This window comes from Carassius carassius, chromosome 15 (genome assembly GCF_963082965.1).
Source record: "Carassius carassius chromosome 15, fCarCar2.1, whole genome shotgun sequence".
Lineage (NCBI taxonomy): Eukaryota > Metazoa > Chordata > Actinopteri > Cypriniformes > Cyprinidae > Carassius > Carassius carassius.
The window spans coordinates 14,382,376-14,403,207 of NC_081769.1; the positions used below are offsets into that span (position 1 = coordinate 14,382,376).

At 35.0% G+C, this 20,832-nt stretch overlaps 1 protein-coding gene and 1 pseudogene across 2 annotated transcripts in view; one reads left to right on the forward strand and one right to left on the reverse strand.

The window, feature by feature from the left end:
- The window catches only part of LOC132158188 (rap guanine nucleotide exchange factor 5-like), a 58,400-nt gene extending 42,143 nt beyond the window's left edge, over positions 1-16,257 (reverse strand). For both annotated transcript variants that reach the window (XM_059567511.1, XM_059567510.1), the window contains exons 1-6: positions 15,932-16,257; positions 11,671-11,736; positions 11,178-11,284; positions 9,738-9,859; positions 9,354-9,522; positions 4,908-4,989 (exon numbers count right to left, since the gene is read on the reverse strand). In XM_059567511.1, coding sequence (XP_059423494.1) covers positions 4,908-4,989; positions 9,354-9,522; positions 9,738-9,859; positions 11,178-11,284; positions 11,671-11,736; positions 15,932-16,060 — 675 coding nt within the window. In that variant the 5' untranslated portion in view covers positions 16,061-16,257. The remainder of the gene's footprint in view (positions 1-4,907; positions 4,990-9,353; positions 9,523-9,737; positions 9,860-11,177; positions 11,285-11,670; positions 11,737-15,931) is intronic.
- A 1,051-nt stretch (positions 16,258-17,308) lies between these two features.
- Positions 17,309-20,636, forward strand: LOC132158191 (serine/threonine-protein kinase pim-2-like; annotated as a pseudogene).
- Positions 20,637-20,832: the final 196 nt, after the last annotated feature.

Below are 20,832 nucleotides of genomic sequence, written 5' to 3' on the forward strand. Positions count from 1 at the left end.
TATGATTCAACATGTGCTGCACTGAACTTCAGCGCTGTTTTTACAGAGGAAAACATTCACTTCTCTAAATTGATTCATACTTGGAAGTTTTTTCTTTAGCATGGGGATAAAAAGACACCATTACTTATTCTTTTAAGCGGGCCTGCCTTTGATTTCCCAACTGCTGTATTATTCCTTTGAGAATCCATAAAAACTTAGCTCAAAACTTTCAAGTGGTCTATTCGTGATCTGACTGCACTCTTCCCAAATCCATGTGATCTGAGGCAGAGACTCTGCATTGAAATCCCACAGCACACGGCACATTATGAATACAAATGTATCCAATCCATCAAGCATCTGAAAGGAAATATCAGTCACTTATGAGGAGAAGTCCATCTGCTGTCTGACCAGGGGAGGTTTGTGCATTGGTAAACCAGGTATGTAATGGAGTTGTTTAACTGTGCTTAGTGGCCCATAAAATCTACATGTCCTATGGGGCCATCCGATGTGACAGCCCCTGTTCTGAGTGTACAGACTCAGGCCAAAGATAAACAGAGCTGGACTGGGACCCGTGCCACTGTGACCCTGCACAGGCCAAATACAAATGATCGGCACCAAGTAACCATTTCCACTAAAAACCTAAAGAATTAAACGGTGTACATGAACATCATTTACAGTGGGAACATGATTTTTGTCTCCACCTTTTTTTCCTGATTTGATTCACAATAGCATTGTACCTAAAGGATGAATCTGGCCAATACACAAGGAATAACTGCTATTATGCAAATATTTAAACATTAAAGAGTGTTTTTATGAAAACATTAAAGAGTGTTCTGCTCATGATCTGAAAGCTGAATAATTAAGCTTTCCATTGATGTATGGTTTATTAGGATCTGACAATATTTGGTCGAGATACAACTATTTGAAAATCCGGAATCTGAGGGTGCAAACAAATAACAATATGGAGAAAATGGCCTCTAAAGTTGTCCAAATGAATTCTTAGCAATGCATATTAGTAATCAAATATTATGTTTTTATATATTAACAATAGGAAATTTACAAACTATCTTCATGGAACATGACCTTTACTTAATATCCTAATGATTTTTGAATAAAAGAAAAATCAATAAGTTTGACCCATACAATGTATTTTGGCTATTGCTACAAATATACCACAGCGATCTAAGACTCCTATGTTGGCAAAGCTGAATTTTCCGCAGCCATTATTCCAGTCTTCAGTGTCACATGATCCTTCACAAATTATTTAAATATGTTGATTTGCTGCTCAGTAAACATTTATTATTATTATCAATGATTTTTTCAAGTATTATTTGAGGAATAGAAAGTTCAAAAACAGCATTTATCTGAAAGAGAAATACAAATCCAAATGTTTGTGGTCCATAAGAATTTTTTTGTTTTGTTTTTTAAGAAGTTAACGCAATTAATAATTTTATTTGCATTAAATTGATTGGCAATAATGACATTTACAATGCTACAAAGACTTAATATCGTATTACTTGTGCTGTTTAATATTACTGCTGTATTTTGTATCAAATAAATGCAGCTTTGGTGAGCAGAAGAGACCTCCTTTAAAAAAAATTAAATGAATTAATTAATGAATGAATAATCTCATTGATTAAAAACTGAATGGTAGTATTTTCACTTTCATGTGATGTATATGTATTCGTAATCTCAAATTCTTAAAAACAACTCCTTACCCACACACAATAAAATATTTAGAAAAAGCTCATTACAGTACTTTTTTTTTATCAATCTTTATTACAATCTTTTACCTTTCCACAGCTCAGTAACTAAAACAAAAAGCAACAAACATATTTTTTTTGATATACCACAGTATCCGCTTCATTTTTCAAATGAACTGACATGGGAACTTTCTTAGGATTGGACAATGGCATATAAATTAATTATGTTCGACACATTAATCTGTGAATAAAACGAAAAACCTAAGTGATCATCTTAAACTTAAATACATAAATATTATAAAAAAATATATTTAAAAACTTGAACTCCAAGGCACTCGAATTGTATAGTGAAAAGTTAAAAAGCCTTTATTGCATCACTGACTTTATACATCAAAACTCTTTTGGTGAGAGGTACATCTATGCGTTGCGGCTACATGCCTTCATCAGGGTGTGTGATCAACATCATCTCAGTTCTTTTAACAGCAGTTAATTATTCAAATTAGAACCAATGGTTTGTAAACTTCCTTCATTTAACCAAGATACTACTCATGTATTGAATAAAATTAAAAAGTGAAAATTACTGAATCATCTATATTGGTGACTATAGATGTAGAGTCACTATATACAAACATAGACCATAAGGATGGACTGGAAGCGTTAGCATATTACCTAGATATGAGATCATCTGTTGAAAGTACACCTGCTTGTTTTTTTGTACAGCTAGCAGAATGGACATTGAATAACAATATCTTCTTCTTTCAAAATGATTTCTATAAACAAATTAAAGGAGACATTCCAGAATTAAAGGAGCGAAACGTTGGTGAATGGTGGTTTCTGGCTGTTGACCCTGCAGCTGACCCATGGGCACTGGAGGAGGTGCGACAGGCAGCAATGCCCAGCAGGTGGTAACATCTTCCTGTGCAATTACTGAAGGTACAGCTATGGGCGCATGTTTTGCCCCAAGTTATGCCAATTTGTTTTTGGGATTTTGGGAAAAGAGATTTGTATTCTCCGACTTTGATTCTCAAATCCTTATTTGAAGTATGTTGAATGGTGGGGCAGATATATAGATGATATCATATTGATATGGAGAGGCTGATATGTTAGCTTTTCACACATATCTAAATAATACCAATATTAATTTGAAGTTGAGTTTAGAGTATTCACACACTGAGATTAACTTTTTAGATGTCAAGATACTTAAAGACAGTGATGGGATATTACATACTACTATCTTCAGAAAAGAAACCGACAGAAATACTATACTAAGAGCAGACAGTTCCCATCCTTTATGGATGACTGAGAACATTCCAGTAGGACAGTTCCAGAGGTTGAATAGAATATGAAAGGGAAGACGATTTTAACATCAGGGCAGAGGATATGACTCAAAGATTTAAAGAACGTATAGGATTTAAGGTATAAAAATAAGGTGATTAATAAAGCATACAACAAAGTAAAAAATATTAGTAGAGATGAGCTATTAAGACAAAAACAAAAATCACAAGAAAAAGACAACTCAGTCTATTTTGTGACACAATATAGCACAGAGGCAAACAGAATTAAGAAAATTATAAAAAGTAATTGGCAAATAGTTATGAGTGATCCCTATCTAAGAGAAGTCATGCCTGAATTTCCTTCAATTGCGTTTCGAAAAGCACCTACAATCAAAGACAAATTGGTGAGAAGCCATCTTCCCGCAAAGAAATCAAATACTTGGTTAAATTCAAGTGTAGGAAATTACAGGTGCGGTAACTGCAATCATTGTGATAATATGGTTAAGACTGATGTGTTTAGAGATGTATCCTCTAGTTCTGATTTTAAAATAAGATCGTTCATTAATTGTAATACTTCATTCATGGTGTATAGGCTGGAGTGTCCATGTGGCTGTTTTTATATAGGGATGATTACAAGAAAATTAAAGACCAGATTATCAGAGCATAAATATGCAATTAGAGTCTGCAATCCGTTATACCCCATGGTCCTACATTATAGAGATATGAATCATGGTAGTCCAAGTACATTAAAAATTATAGGCATTGAACATATTCCTGAAATCTATAAGAGGAGGAGATAGGGCTAAAAGGTTGTTACAGAGAGAGTCTTTCTGGATTTATACATTGAAAGCAACTACATTACCAGGCTTAAATGGTGAATTAGACTTTGTACCATTTTTGTAAAAAGTGTTCAAAAACATTTTTTTCTTTTCTATTTTATTGTGTAAGACTTGCTCTTTGAAATGTGTTTCTTTCTTCTAGCTGCTCTACACAGAGTGACCAAGTGTTTCTAATTTGAATAATTAACTGCTGTTAAATGAACTGAGATGATTTTGATTACACACACCCTGATGAAGGCTTGTAGCCGTAACGCATAGATGTACCTCTCACCAAAAGAGTTTTAATGTACTGTATAAAGCCAGTGATGCAATGAAGGCTTTTTAACTTTTCACTATACAATTCGAGTGCCTTGGAGTTCAAGTTTTTAAATATATACTATCCCATACAACCAAAGAGCACCGAGATTTCATACCCCATGCAGCACTTCTTGATGCATTCAGTGCTTTGACATAAATATTATCTTTTGCCAAACCACTATGGCATCTTTTTGCCAAGTTGATTTTACTATTAGGTTTTGCTCTAAATCCTATAGTTACTGATTATGCGTACATTGTGTCCTAAACACCACCACAAGCTACACGCTAAAGATACAGTTAACTGACTAAGCCATCAAACTGAACATCTCAACTGTTCAGCTGAACACAGCAATGCAAAGGTTCAGGTGAAATTTATAGCGAGCATCATCAGTTTCCCAGGGTGTCCGATGCAAATGGCGATCCTCTCTAAATCACAGGAAGTGTCCTATTTCTGTTACCAAGGTGACTGCAGGTGCACAAGGCCACCTTGAGGAGAGGTTCAGCAACATTACCTTAATAGCTGGAAGCTAAGCATGCACCACATGGCCACAATAATGTACTGATTCAGTCATTACAGTAGAGCTGCTGGCTCTCATGCAGACAGGGCTTCTGTGCAACTGAAAGGGCTCTGTACTAAACCTTTTGTATGTTGTGGGTAGAAGACACAGACAAAGACAGGTTCAATAGTTGACAGATGATTTTTAGGTGTGAAACTGGATGTGTATCCTCAGTTCAATTTCATAAATAAATGATAATAATAATAATAATAATAATAATAATAAAAAGCTCAAAAGATAGAGATAAAGCTGTCTTACTGTTGAAGTGAGATGCTCCAATGCTCTCATTTGAAGAACTGGATTACAAACATCAGATGGTTTCTGGGCATCTTCTTTATAGCTATAGAACAAAATAAAACACTGTTATAACACTTTAACATCAGTCATCTGAACGGTTTTGTTTTTTGTTTTTCCTTGGACATGGTACTACGTTAATGGATCAATAATAGTTTTTTTTCTTCCGTCTGGATAATTTTTGTATTGTAAACACTTAATGTGTTTAAAAATGTCATTTTAAACATACAATTTCTTCTAGTATGAACTTGTTTTAGTTTCTTAATTGAAATTCATTTAGATATTTTTAGGGGACAAAGTCAAAGGTTTTTTTTTTAGAAAAGGAAATGCTTATCAAGTAGTTTGGCATAGTTTTTCATAATTATTTCTTATTTGAAAAACTTTTATCTACTAGATTAAAGTCATGTGGTGTAACCAACATGCAAAAAAGGGAGAATCCATTATGACAGTGTTAATAAGTCTTAAAATAACCAATAATTTTACCTTAAATATATATATACACACACACTTCAGGTAGTGTCTTGTAGTGTGACTTTTCTTTTGATTTTTTAAACATTCTATGAATCAAACAATACTGAATTTTTTTTTTTTTTTATCATGGTTTCCACAAAATTATTAAGCATTTTTTTCAGCATTAATAATAAATGTTTATTGAGCACTAAATCAGCATATTAGAATGATTCGAGCATGCTTTCATGCGACTCTGAAGCGTGTAGTATAAATATATAAATATATTCAAACAGAAGTTATTTTAAACTAATAGTATCACACATTATTCCTCCATTTTTAATAGTAATTTATCATGTACTTAAAACAGATTAAGATGTGTACACTTACACTCACAAGATGTAAAGTAAAATATGTTACTAGCTTTTACTGCATGGTATAAACATTTCTAAAAATCACATCAAATACTAAAATCAAAATCACTTTACTGAGCTTAATCAGGGCATACGGAGGCGCAGACAGAGGGACCTAAAAACAGGTTTGATCTCGCTAAAGATGGACATCCTGCCTAGACAAAGCCATTAGGACAGAATCTGACCAACTTTCCCAGTCCCAGCAGACAGGAAATGATGCAGAGGGACACGACCTATAGCTCAACTTCCATTTACGTCCCCTGACCTCCTGATTACGTGTTTACCAAAGTGCTACACGTCATTGATCTGGGTGAGTGAGACCAGAGCTGCACGTCTCATTGGAGGTCAACAAGACTTAATACTGAGTTCTTTTTCAGAGTTTTACTTGTCCTGCCAATATTTTAACTGGACCCAGTTTATATATATATATGTATATATATATATATATATATATATATATATATATATATATATATATATATATATATATATATATATATATCCTGATGTTCTGACATTCTGATTTTTAATGTATAATTTTTTATATTTTATTTTAATATTATTTAAAACATTTATACTTATAATACATTTTGATATATAAATAGTTTAAGTTGCAATGTTACATTTAATTTAATAAAAAATTATGAATTTGTTTTTTTTAATAAAATGTTAAATTTAATTTATAAAGAATAGTATTTTTTGTGTGTGAAATTTTACATTTGTCATGTTAATATCGTTTTTATAGTTATATTTATTATCTAAAATTTGACAGTTTTAAGTATCTGTTTATTTTATTAAAGGGTAGATTAATTAAATGTTGTTCAATATATATTTACACATATATTACATTTCAATTTTTACATATAATTTTTACATTTAATAATTTACTTTTTTTCATATATTACAGTATATTTTTGACAAAAGGTTTGTTTTACAAATTTTCACATTTTATTTTTAAAGGTAAAAAAAGTAATTTGGTTACATTTAATATTTATTGTAATGTTATGTAAAATCTTTTATTATGACATATATTATTAACATATAAACAGATTTGTGTATTTAAAAAGAAAATTGTGTATTATCTTTTAAAAATATATTATACATTATATATATATATATTTTTTTTTTTATTTATTTATTTTTTTTTTAAACAGCTAGAAATTGTAAGCTGCTGGCTCTCATGCAGACAGGGCTTCTGTGCAACTGAAAGGGCTCTGTACTAAACCTTTTGTATGTTGTGGGTAGAAGACACAGACAAAGACAGGTTCAATAGTTGACAGATGATTTTTAGGTGTGTAACTGGTCTTATTGGATGTGTATACACAATTTCATAAATAAATGATAATAATAATAATAACAATAAAAAGCTCAAAAGATAGAGAAAAAGCTGTCTTACTAAAGACCCAAAAACGTAAGAACTTTTAAACCTCCTTGAGGAGCTATCAGTAATGTTTCAAAACTTTTAAAAGATGTTATGAAAAGTCAACAAAGCATAACAGCACAAACCGAAGTGCAGAGGCAGTAAGAAACAGACGGATAGGCTGCATCTTATACTGACATGTCTGAGAAGTGATGAGATATGCTTTGACAGACAGTGGAAGGTCAAAATGAGACTCTGAGAGGTCACTCTGAACAGGTTGGGTCTGTCTGAATATCTGAAAGTGAGACAGACAGAGCCTGGAGCGAAATCATTCATCTGTCCCGTACTCTCACAACGAGATCTGCTGGTGAAGGCTGGCACTGCAGCTGACGTTACTACATTAGTATGCTTATGGAGTAATCCTGAATGATGACAATACATTACATTTTCTATGAGCCCTACAATCATCTACAAGCACTGTCCATATTACAGGTCATTGGTTTTGTAAAATATAGTTTGCAGATTATGACAAGCCCCATTTGTCTACTGTAATTTTGTGTCTTAAAGAGACAGTTCATCCTCGCAAATGCAGATGTAATCTCAAGTTAAAAAAAGAAAAGAAAAAGAAAACACTATGTTTCTAATTCCTAATCATTTTAACCAATAAAGTGATGTGTATTAACTGATGCCTTGAAAGAAAGCCAATAGGATTTTTCCATTGCCTTTTAGATTATTACAGAAAATAAGAAAACGTTTGATTTTTAGTGTCTTCACGAGTAAACACAACTTTTATGAATTTTGAAGCTTAAAGGGGTAATGACATAAGAAATCAAATTTGCCTTGATCTTTTGGCATATAAGAGGTATTTATACCATTACAACATCTTGCAAGTTGTATAGCTTAAAATATCCTCCTCATTATAAACAAAGCATTTATTTAATCAAGCTCCAAATATGGCTGCTTTTGGATCTGGGGTGCAAGATGACATCACCCAGGCACAAACATTTGCATAAACACCGCCTCCAGAGCAACACATCGACGAATAGTCATCTTCTTACCATAGGCCCCACCCACTGGTGTTCAGTTGCTTAAAGGGAAAGTTCACCCAAAAATGAAAATTCTGTCATTAATTACTCGCCCTCATGTTGTTTCAAACCCGTAAGAACACCATCATCGGTACACAAATTAAGATATTGATTGTAAACATAATGAGCGTTGTTTACTTTTGGCATGCACACGTGCTCTACTGAACGTAAACATCGGTGATTGCAATCAGTGAAAGCATTCGCATACTGAATGTAAATAACATGAACATGAGTGTCAAATCGCGTCAAATGCTAATAGAAATTACAATAACTGCAGGTATCTTGTCTACACTGGATACAGTATACATAAGCGCGTTCACTTTCTGACACAGTCCACGTGCTTGAGTCTCTCATCAGTAGGACAAATGGAGTGAAAGAATGTTCGCTTTGATGCGTTTGGTTTAAACAGCTTGTTCACGTCTTTGTACAGATATCAGAAGGAACCCAGCATAAGGAACAACTGCATAGTTTATTTTTAATGACATCCAAGGTCATGAATGGGGATTGTTTGGAGTATTTTGTTTAGTAAATGAGTCACAGTGTCATGGAGAGTTCACAAAGAAATGTGGTATTATTCATGGATATTGTGTTCTAGAATAAAATATCTTTTTAATGTCTGGGTTTTAGGACTTGCAGCACTCTACTCCTAGATTTGTATTAAATCTGAACAGGGGTAGCAAACAGGAACTAGAATTACAATTCTAATTTGAATTTAGGAAATTAGAAATTAATTCAAAGAAAGTTGTGAAAGTTCCAACTAACAAAAGAAAAAAAAAACGTTGCGGTCCACTGGGAAAGGCGCTGATTCAAGAACAGATGTAAAACTTTAGCCTGCATCAAAAAATCTTTTGGATCCCAGGGCAAGAAAAACAAACCAAGTGGTAAATAATCACAACAAACATAGTAATTAAAAGCCTCTTTGTATATGTTTAGCTCTGCTAAAGTAATCAATAAAGGTTGTTGTCAGGTCTAGGCACGTTCTGTTAGCGCTGGATGCTAAATTAAAAGCTATTATGTTTTACAGTCCTGTGGGACAAGATACTTAATGACCTTCGACCTAAGAAAAAGCACTATCATTAAGCTTTATGTGTAAACATGTGCTCACCGCTTCTGGGTCCCACCGCGGAGCTGCACGTATGGGACCAGCTGCAGCAGCAGATGTACTGCATTCGTCCAGTTGACCTGATTTCTGAAATCACAGCTCTGGGCCTCACATTCCTCAAAGGTGAACTGGTACAAAGACCTGGAGTCCTCAAATACATTGTTCTGCTCCACTGGACACAACAAGGGAACAACAGGTTTAAACATCTGACACAAAGCAGTCTAGACTTTCTTTTCTGCTCAGGCACCTCATAGGGAGCCAGGCTGTTTTGCAGATTCAATATGCACATACAGTAGTGCTTTTATATAATCAATTAATCATCCAAATTCTACAGCAAATGCTTGTGCGTCTGATCCAGTCATTCACAGTAACAGTATGTCTATGCACCTGAAAGTAGAATGCCAAAGTCTAGGAGAATGTTCCAGATTTTGGAAGCTATCGTCCGGTTCTGGATAAAATCACAACGATCCATCAGCCATTCCACAAGCTCTAGACCAATATATGTCCTCCTGAGAATATAGGAAAACATTTTACTAAACAAAATAAAACTATGATAATAATGCTTTCAGTAAATAAACACTGGCCAATATTGCTTAAAAAAAGATTTATAAACCACTTTTACATTTTTGTACATTTTGAAATATATAGATTCATAAAATATTTGTTAATGTGGCTTGGTAAATAAACTTGTAAATTCCATTCAGTTGCTCAGTCTTAAGTTAAATATTTCAAGATGGGGTGATGTGCTGTATTTCCAAATAGTTTTCTGATGAAAGATGTGTGGTATTTTGTACAATCAAGTTTTGAATCTGAAATGTATCTTATTTTATATCATAACATATCTTTTAAGATTATTCGTAATCCCATAATATTTTATTTGGTTAAGATTTAAAGTTAAATTGAAAGTTTATGAATTTCAACATTTTCAGTGTCAAGATTTTGGGCCCAACTATATGTGACCCTTCAAATTAAAGGCCCATTTACATCAAAAACGATAACTATAACGATAATGTTAAACAGACGTTAATGTTCTGTTTATTATGATAGAATGCTACAGTTACGTTGTCCACTGTTTTAAATGCTTGGGATCCTTATATTCAGGTGAATTCTTACTGACTGTCAATGTTTTATATTTCAACAGGAAAAATATTGTTCTGAAAGTGATTCCATTGCTTTCATTCCTCTGTGCCATTATGTTTATATTGTAGCTGTGGTGTGGACTTCCCTATAGTTATAGAATTAGATTTATGGTGCTTTTTAATGTTTGCTTCAATTTCTAATAATTTTATTTACATGTTTATATTAGTGCTGTCAAATGATTAATCGCATACAAAATAAAAGTTTTTGTTTGCATAATGCATGTGTTCTGTGTATATTTATATAGTATTTAAAAATATATACATTTATGTCATTATGTCTATAATTTGTATTATAAATGAATATATTTAATATACCGTATAAACAACAGTACAACAGTTTTCTTAAATATATGCATGCATGTGTATGTATTTATATATACATATACAAAAGTACACATACTGTACATAAATTATGTAAATAAAAACTTGTATTTTAGATGTGAATAATCACGATTAATCGTTTGACAGCACTAGTTTATAGAAAATCCCATCATTTTATGTATAATTCACTTTAAAGGTCTACATTTCTGAGTGCCATAATTTTGTGAATGATTATGTAGTTTAAGCATTTATGGTTCTGAAATACCCAACAGTGTACAAAGGTTAAACTGTATAGCTATAGTTATCAGCCTTTGGTGTGAATGGCCATATTTTATAACCACAAATACATTATTGCAGTGAAGCCTACCTGATGATTCTTGCCAGTTTAATATGTGCTTTCCAGTTATCCTGGCCATTGGATAAGAAATCATTCCTCAGTGCTCGGCCAGCACAAGGTACATTATTCACACAAACCTTCAAAACACATAGGGAGCATTCTTAAGTCATGATACAGCAGAAAGATTTTGACAATAAAATTAGATAACGTTGTCAGGACAGAAACAGGAAACAGAGGGTCAGAATTAAACATGAACAAATTATTAAACACTATTTATTCAAATATATAGAGAACATGAGCTGTGTAAATACTCTTCATGTTTTTACCAGGATGTGTGTTAAATAATCTCAATCTCCCATTTGGTTAGGAAGCTGTATCTTAACAGTTATATAACCTAAAACAAGTGATGACAATAACTCCATTCTATCAATCAAATGAATTACACTATAACACCATGAAACAATCAGATTTTCAGGTCACTGAACGGCTGAGAGCAATGACAGGAGGTAAAAGCCTGATATACCTTGTGTCTAGTCTGTCCTGCATTTGAACAGCAGATGGACTCAGGTGGCTGCTTCTGGGATATAATCTAACAGAGAGCAAAAGAGGTTAAACATCTAAAAAACAATACAGCTCTTTGTCCTGAGACAATACACTTAGTCTTCTGTTTCTTATCTTAAAACATCAGCGATGACGATTACATAAAACATTCATTCATGTCAACATCATGTCTAGGTTTTCCGATTCAACCACTTTTTTTTCACAAAATGTCAGTTTGGTGAAAGATCAGATTGGTTGAAACATCCAGTGATAAGACCTGCGAGAACATACAGATTGCACAACAAAATGACCATATGAACAATAAAAGCTATGTTATATTATCAAAACACAGGCAACAGAATTGTGTAATATACAGGTAGCTGACAGAATTGTGTCTCCAAAGAAACCACATTAAAAAAAAAAAATTTAAAAAAAAAAGCGAAGCAGCCTGTAGTGAAAGCTCATTGTGTACTTTGGCTAATTGACTCATGTGGGTTGTTGGGGAAACACACAGTGAAGTCATTTTTGTTGTCAGTGTAAACATCAGTTCTAACCCCCACGTCTAGAATTTGTTGAAACAACAGGGCCATTTATTAATACTATTACATTATGAAGAGATCAGCAACACGTGATGAACTGAAAGCTGCTCTAGTTCTAATTATTATTCTGTCAGGCATTAGAATTATTTTTAGACTTTTTATATTTGTATAAACAGCTGTCAAAGATGTTAAATTTGACTTTACTTTAGGAAAAGTATAGTGCTCTGTGAAAAAAAAACTGTTTGCAAATTCAAAACATGCTAAATGTAATACTGGAATTATATTATTGATCATTATTAATTTTCAGGTAGCTGAAATTACATGTACTTCTAAAACATAAATATAATTAACAAAAACTTATATATATATATTAATCCTGTCAAATGATTAATCAGTGATGCGCGGGTCAATGTATAAACAACCCGCACCCGACCGACGTTTTCAACTAACCCGCCCGCAACTCGGACCGCGAAAGAAAAGAAAATATTGTACCCGACCCGCTTCCTGACTTTTTTTTTTAAAGTAGTAAATGTGTCAGCCCTTTATATTAATTTAATTACTTAAATAGGCTAAAGCCTACAGGATAATAAAATATCACCCAAAGTTTCTACAGCTTTTTTTTCTGTTTCAGAATCTGGAAGAATTACTGGGGCAAACTTGTTAATGCAGTCGGGATATGAATGTGTGTGATGTACGGCATGATAAATACTCATCACTTCTGCTGCCGAAACTTTGTTTATTGAAAAACGATTGCACTGCTTTGCATGTTTCTTGATGATTTGCTTTTTTTCTGTGGTACTCACATGCACCATGTCGCTTCACGTCGTATTCTCCACCGTGTCCCACAGAAAAACTGCTTTTGCATAAAAAGCAAAAAGCTCTCTCTGCTGCACCATCTACAGGTCTTAACTAAGAGTATGTTGCAGTCCATTCGCTATTAAAAGTGCATCTTCTCTTTTTCGTGGCCACGCATAGCGCGCCTACATTTGAAATAATGATCTTGAGCACGCAAAAGACGCAATATGTGAACGGCCCTAACCTGCCAATATTATGTTCCTGACCTGCACAGCTGGAGGCTGCAGTTTTAGGACCCTGGTTTTTTGTGACAACGCCACCTACCGAACTGGATGATATAGCAACGGTTGCAGTTTCAGGACCGCAGTTACATTTATATTTATTCATTTAGCTGATGCTTTTATCCAAAGCGACTTACAATTGCTATATATGTCAGAGGTCGCACGCCTCTGGAGCAACTAGGGGTTAAGTGTCTTGGTCAGGTGTCTCACAGTGGATTCGAACCTGGGTCTCTCACACCAAAGGCATGACTTATCCACTGGTACACCACCACCACCACCAGTTATAAGACCCAGGTGGTTCAGTTTGTACATACATAGGTTGAAAGACATTTAATCTCAGGAGTATTTTTATTATATTTTATAAAATGAGTTATTATTCAAAATACATCAGAGGTTAAATTTAAACAATTTACACAAAACAAATTAAAATATATATCAATCTTTAAACAACTGCAAAAGTTTGATTGATGTACGACTCAGCCTATCGACTAACGTATCCATGTATTTATTAGGCGAGTCGAATGAAAAAGCGGGACAGATGCTGAATTTACGTGAGGCGGGACAAAGGGTAAAATTGCTGTACAGTACAACATAAAGCGGGACAGGTGGTCACTCTATAATCGCGCCAGTTATTCAGCCAATAAAGTGCAGGCCTACGTATTTCAAAATTGGTACTATATAAATTACAAAGGTTTAATTGGCATCTTTATTTTGAACGACCTGACCGCCCGCCACCCAAATATCATTAAAAATATTTTTGGATGACTCGTAACAGCGGTTAACAGCTCATTTTGGATCAACCCGTGCACCACTGATATATATATATATGCATACAGTACAGACCAAAAGTTTGGAAAATTACTATTTTTAATGTTTTTGAAAGAAGTTTCTTCTGCTCATCAAGCCTGCATTTATTTTATCAAAAATACAGAAAAAACAGTAATATTGTGAAATATTATTACAACTTAAAATAATAGTTTTCTATTTGAATATACTTAAAAAAAAAATTTATTCCTGTGATGCAAAGCTGAATTTTCAATATCATTACTCCAGCCTTCAGTGTCACATGTAACATCCAGTCTATCACATGATCATTTAGAAATCATTCTAATATTCTGATTTATTATGAGTGTTGGAAACAGTTCTGCTGTCTAATATATTTGATGAATAAAAGGTTAAAAAGAACTGCATTTATTCAAAATAAAAAAAATTCGAATAATATATTTTCTTTACTATCACTTTTTATCAATTTAACACATCCTTGCTGAATAAAAGTATTGATTTTATTTAAAAAAAAAAACTAAAAAATTACTGACCCCAAATTACTGACCAGTAGTGTATATTGTTATTACAAAATATTTATATTTTAAAAACATAGCTTCTTTTTTTTTTAACTTTTTATTCATCAAAGTATCCTAAAAAAGTATCACATGTTCTGAGAAAATATTAAGCAGCAGAACAGTTTCCAACTTTGATAATGAATCATCATATTAGAATGATTTCTAAAGGATCATGTGATAATGATCCTAAAAATTCAGCTTTGCATCACAGAAATAAATGATAATTTAAAGTATAATAAATTTAAAAACAATTATTTTAAATTGTAATAATATATAAAAAATATTAACAAATTTTTCTGTATTTTTGATCAAATAAATGCAGGCTTGATGAGCAGAAGAAACTTCTTTCAAAAACATTAAAAATAGTAATGTTTCCAAACTTTTGGTCTGTACTGTATATATATATATATATATATATATATATATATATAAAACAAAAACTTTTATTTTGGATGTGATTAATCACAGTTAATCGTTTGAAGCACACACACACACACACACACACATATATATATATAATATTAGTATTATTAGTATTATATACTTCTTCCAAATTTCTTTATAACTATGACTATAATTAGTTTTATGTCCCTATTTTAATTCATCAACAAATCAAAACAGAATATGTGTGTGTGTGTGTGTGTGTGTGTGTGTCGGTGTGTATGTGTGTGTGTGTGTGTGTGTGTGTGTATGTATGTATATAAATATATATATTCATTAAGGGATTCTGGATTCTGAATCATTTTTGAATGATTTCAAGAGGCTCATGTGACTGCATACTGGAGTAATGGCTGCTTTGCCATCACAGGAATAAATTACATTTTAATGCAAAACATTTTTACTTTTGAACTGAGCTTCTAAATATAAATATTACTATTGAGCTCTAGTCATGATCAAATAGATGTAGCCTTGGTGAGCATAAAATACATATTTTAAAATAATCTTACAGACCCTATCAAACTATTCTACAATACATATACATTACATATAACCAATTTTCCAACTAACTGTATGTACCAACAACTTGTTATGCGGCTACATATAAAATATCTGAATTATCTTCTTGCACTGGCATTGTCTCTTTGAGTTGAAGAAATCTCATTCAAGGTTTAAAATCCCACCCAACTGGTTTCCCTTTAACCAATCTCATATTACAACCTGTCCAATGAGATGAATTAGTTCAGCTGTTCTCAAAGTCACTGTTGGGAGTCATTTCCAAAACAAATTTTAAGCAAATACTACACTTAAATGTTCCACAACGCAAGCGAAATAAGCTTTAAAACACTTACAACTTCCAGGTTCTTCTTAAACTGAGAGCCATTCTTCGGTAAGAGAGGAGGACCAGTTCTGCTCCTGTTATCTTCAAGGACTTTACTTATGAGACCCTTAAAAGAAACAGTTGGACTCTCGTCCACCATCTCCAAGTCCAGGACAAGTTCAGCACAGGTTGGAAGTGAAAAGCTCGGATTCCCACATAGAAATCAGTGACGAATGTTGACCAACAGGTGTGCACATGAAACCGATAGTCCTCTACTACTGAATAACCAGTACAGGGCTCGTTTACACACAGCAGACACCGTGACAATGGCAGACACGTGAGTAAACATAGGTGTGGGGTTGAAAAAGGTTACATGTCACGTGACCTGAGTGGGTGGTACCTATGAGATCCCTGATAGCTGTTGCCAATTATTTAAAATATTTTTTTGTAACTGCATAATATGGCACTGTGGTAAACGGATATTTTTGGATGTCTCATTATGATACTACTTAAAATCCATGCTACAGAATGACATTAAATGCAGTAGTACGGTGTAACAACCATGTACTAATTAATAATAAAGCGACGCATGTTTTTGTATGATCCTCAGTAAATTCTACTACATCATTTCTACTTGTATTCGACTTGAAGTCGAATAGATAAATGACAAAGCGTGTAATATTCGCTTAATTAATAATTGTGGGCTTGCGCCTTTCATTAAAACTGGAGCTTGGAGCTGCACGAGAAGATTGAAACGTCATGTTTTTCCGCGTGACAGTGAGAGGCTCCATAGAATAAGGAAGTTGTTCTAAACGTAGATTGTGACATCATAAAAACTCTATAAAGGTAAAAAAAAATTCTGCAACGCTCGTTTTGCGCATTCTGCTGCTAAATCACGACATCAATGGGTCAACGTAGCTCTCGTTGCGAAGAGGCAGAAAAAGATTTTGGCCGTGTGTACAATTTGCATGGTACACAGCCAAAGTCTTTCACTTGTTTGATGGAAGCCCACTCACATCCAGATGGTGATGGAGAGGAGGATGTTTATGGGAAAAATAAGAAAGTGAGGCAGGAGGACACCTCTAAGAAAAAGAAAAAGAGGTTCAGGTTGTGGAGGTGGAGCTCTTGTTGGAGAGCTGGTAAAAAAAACAGCAGGAAGGCCAGCTCAGTTCAGGGTGAAGATGAGACTCAGGGTACTGATGCAGAAGCAGTATCACCTAGAAGAAGTCCTGATGGTAAATGTCATGTTTTAAGAATATGAACAAGGATCCAAAAAGTTAAATTCTAAATAACATCTTAGATGCAGTAAAATGAGTATCCTGCAATATGCAATTAATAATTAATATTGTTTGATTAACACAATGTTTTGGTTTATATCCCCTCATTAGATCAGAATTCACTACAGAATCATCAGGAACCTTCAGGCAGTGACCCTGAAGTCTCTCCTGGAGTAGAAGAACATCTTGCTGTTCATCCTGATGCAGATGTCCTCCAATCACCAGTATTACCAGTTGATACCGCATCAGACTGGAGCGCTGACATTGCCCAGGCTCCAGTCCTTCATACTGCATCTGCCTGGAGCATTAATGCCCGCCTGACTCCAGTCTTTACGGCATCGAACTGGAATGGTGATTTTGCCCGGACGTCATCTGACTGGAACATCTATGTGGGCCTGACTTCAGCATGAACCATGTCACTGTCAGACTGGAGCACTGACGTCACACAGACTCCAGTACACACAGCGTCAGACTGGAGCATTGACATCACCCAAACTCCAGTCCGCACAGCTTCTGATTGGAGTACTGATATCGCTCAGACTCCAGTCCGGCACACCCCTTTCAACTGGAGCAACGACATTGCCCAGACTCCAATCTATGCCACATCAAACTGGAGCGTCAATGTCATCCAAACTTCAGTTAGTTCCACAGAGGTCTCTGTATCACCTCTGACATGGCAGCTGGAGAAAAATGGAAGGATGAAAATTGAAGGTAAGTTTACTGCTGCAATAACACAACACACACTTGATACAATATCAGGCCATTTTATTGTCACTTGTTTATTAATTTAATAAGAATCGGACAATACTGCAGTCAATGCTTGATATTTCAAATAACCCTGTTTTTAGTCATCAATTCCTGCCACTATGTGATTGGCGATATGCTGGGTGAAGGAACCTTTGGAGCCGTGTATGAAGGGAGTCGTCTGCAGGATGGCTTTAAGGTTTCATTTTTGTTTACATTATCTAGCTAGCAGATTAATAATCTAAATTGGATTAATTTTATCTCTGCATTTATGTTAATTGTAAAAAAAATTTAACAATCTGTTTATTCTTTTATTTATTAGGTAGCAGTGAAATATGTCGCAAAGACGGAGAATGTTGAATACATCAGTATCGTAAGTAGGCTGTGTTCTCTACTTTTCCCTCTGTCTATTCAATTTACTGTAAAACATCTCATATTACTATAGCTGATTTTTCAATTGACAAGTTGCCATTGTGATCATTTTGTGAAATACTGGTCTGAATCCTAATTTGGGAATCCACATCCATCTAACCATCATAAAAAATGTATTTCCTCTAGCCGGGTCATTCCAAGCCCCTTCCACTAGAGGTTGCACTGCAAATCCTCGCTAACAGAGGCCCCAGAAATAATCCAACTGCTGGACTGGCAGGACCAGCATGACCATTATGTTATGGTGATGGAGCGCCCCTCACCCTGCGAGGACCTGTTTGAATTTGCAGAAGGCCACGGAGGCAGCATTGATGAAGGCTTAGCTTGTGTCGTCATGCGGCAGGCAACACAGGCTGCTCACATGTGCTGCCGCCGTGGGGTTCTACATGGCGATATCAAACTTGAAAATCTGCTCATTAATAAGGATACCCATGAAGTCAAGCTAATTGATTTTGGGTGTGGCAACCTCCTTAAGAAATCGGCCTACAAGATATTCGCTGGTGTGTATTATACCTCAAGCCATAAAATTGGAACCATTGTTGTGAATCATGTACCTGTAGCACCAAATGCTAATGGATGTTTAGAAAAATTTAGATATTGCAAATTACAGATGTTTCAAAATCACTTTCCTCCAGGCACTGATCAGTACTGCCCCCCCAGAGTTTAAGGAGAAGGGTGAGTACAATGCGAAGCCAGCAACAGTCTGGTCCCTCGGTGTTCTCTTGTTCGCACTGGTGTGTGGGGATTTTCCCAACGTTGATGACTTGAACAAGATCAATGCAAACAACTTCTCCAAAGCTGGCTTGTCCGAAGGTGAGCTTTTCATGAAGCAAGTTGAATAAAGATATTTTAGAACAACATGATCCGAAAGAAAGTGTAAAGTTCAAAGTAATAATCAGACATTTTTTTTTACATTTGTTCTTCATAGAATGCTGCCAGTTGATTAGTTCTTGTCTCCAGCAAGAGCCAGAGCAGCGGCTTCGATTAAGAGAGATTCTTCTCCACGACTGGTTCAAGGTACTAAGCCTAAGATCAGCTAAATCATACTTGCTTCAATAATACTTGATTCACTTCTGAAAATGTGTTTTGTTTTAGGTCACAGATGTGGAGAAACTAAAAACAGTGTAAAAGAAAAGGACAGGAACCAATGGAGTGGCTCTGCAGTTGTGGCTTCGGCCCCTAAGACCCCTACCATGGCCCCAGAGGTTCTGGTCAAATCAACAAGCAAGGCGACTTCACCCCAGAGCTCCATGTTCTAGCCCCCAACATGTTCCTGTCAATGTTGTCTCTGAGGTTGAGCTTCTTCAGAGCTAGTGCCTGTCTTCTTCCACATCCCAAGATGTTCCAATCTGTTTGGCCCTAGTCATAGCTGGTTCCCAAGGCTGCTGTCTTCCAAGGGCATATGTTTGCCCTAAAGATTTCTGCCCCAGAGCAAGTGGCAGAGATCACACTTCTTCCAAAGTTGGTGCCCTGGTACCACAGCTCCCTGTCTTGGGCTTCCTGGGTCAGAGTGGTTTGTGTCAGTGTGTCAGGTTTGTAGTCTTTAGGGAAATCATTAAACTTCATGTGAAAGTAACTTTCTTTGCTCCCTTCTATAGCTAGGCTAGCCTAGCCTAGTTCTAGAGCTCCCTTTCTTAGTCTGTCCAATTTTCAGAGCTCCTTTCCAGTGATGTTCCTGTCACAAGTCCCCCATAGGTTCTTGTTATGAGCCTTGCCAAAGCCATTCCCTTGGTTTCAGAGCTCCCTGTTTCTTGTTGTCTCAGGCTGCTCTAGACCAAGAGTTCCATTCCACTCAGATACTAGTTTTAGGACTGCCTCAGATCGTCCTGTTGCTGCCTGCTGAGCCTCTCATTCCAGTTTCAGATATCCGTGTCTCAGGCCACCACAGTCACAGTGCCATAGGTCATACGTTCCTGTCATGGACCCTACCAGAGCCCAAGGCCTTCCCTGTCCTGTCACTGCCATCTTCATAGCCAGCAGTCAAATAGATAAACAAGACAGATAAACTGTCTTCAGCTGCCCTGGTCCTGCACCAATCTCCAATTAAAGTAAACAATAAATGTCATAATATGAATTAATTAAAGTGGCTGTGTTCACAGTGACAATATTATTCATAATCTGCTGAAGAATTAACTAAGAATTAAAAGTCATACAGTCTAATACTTGTTCATTGGTTTATCATCCATGTTCACTGCCATTGAACTTAAAGTACTGCATCACATAAACATACCACACTTTTCTCATTCCATTATTTCCCTATAATTCAAATGAGGATGTTTGTTGACAATATGGAAAAGTCACAAAAACAAGTATTTTCTTGTAGTAGTAGTAGTAGTAGTAGTAGTAGTAGTCTTTAGGAACATCTGGTGGACAAAGGACAGAATTACAAACCTGCCCATTAGGTCCCTAAAAACAAAAAAACAGTTTCATAAAAAATATAGACAGTGAAATCATGTTCATTATAGAGGATTCACTGTCTGTA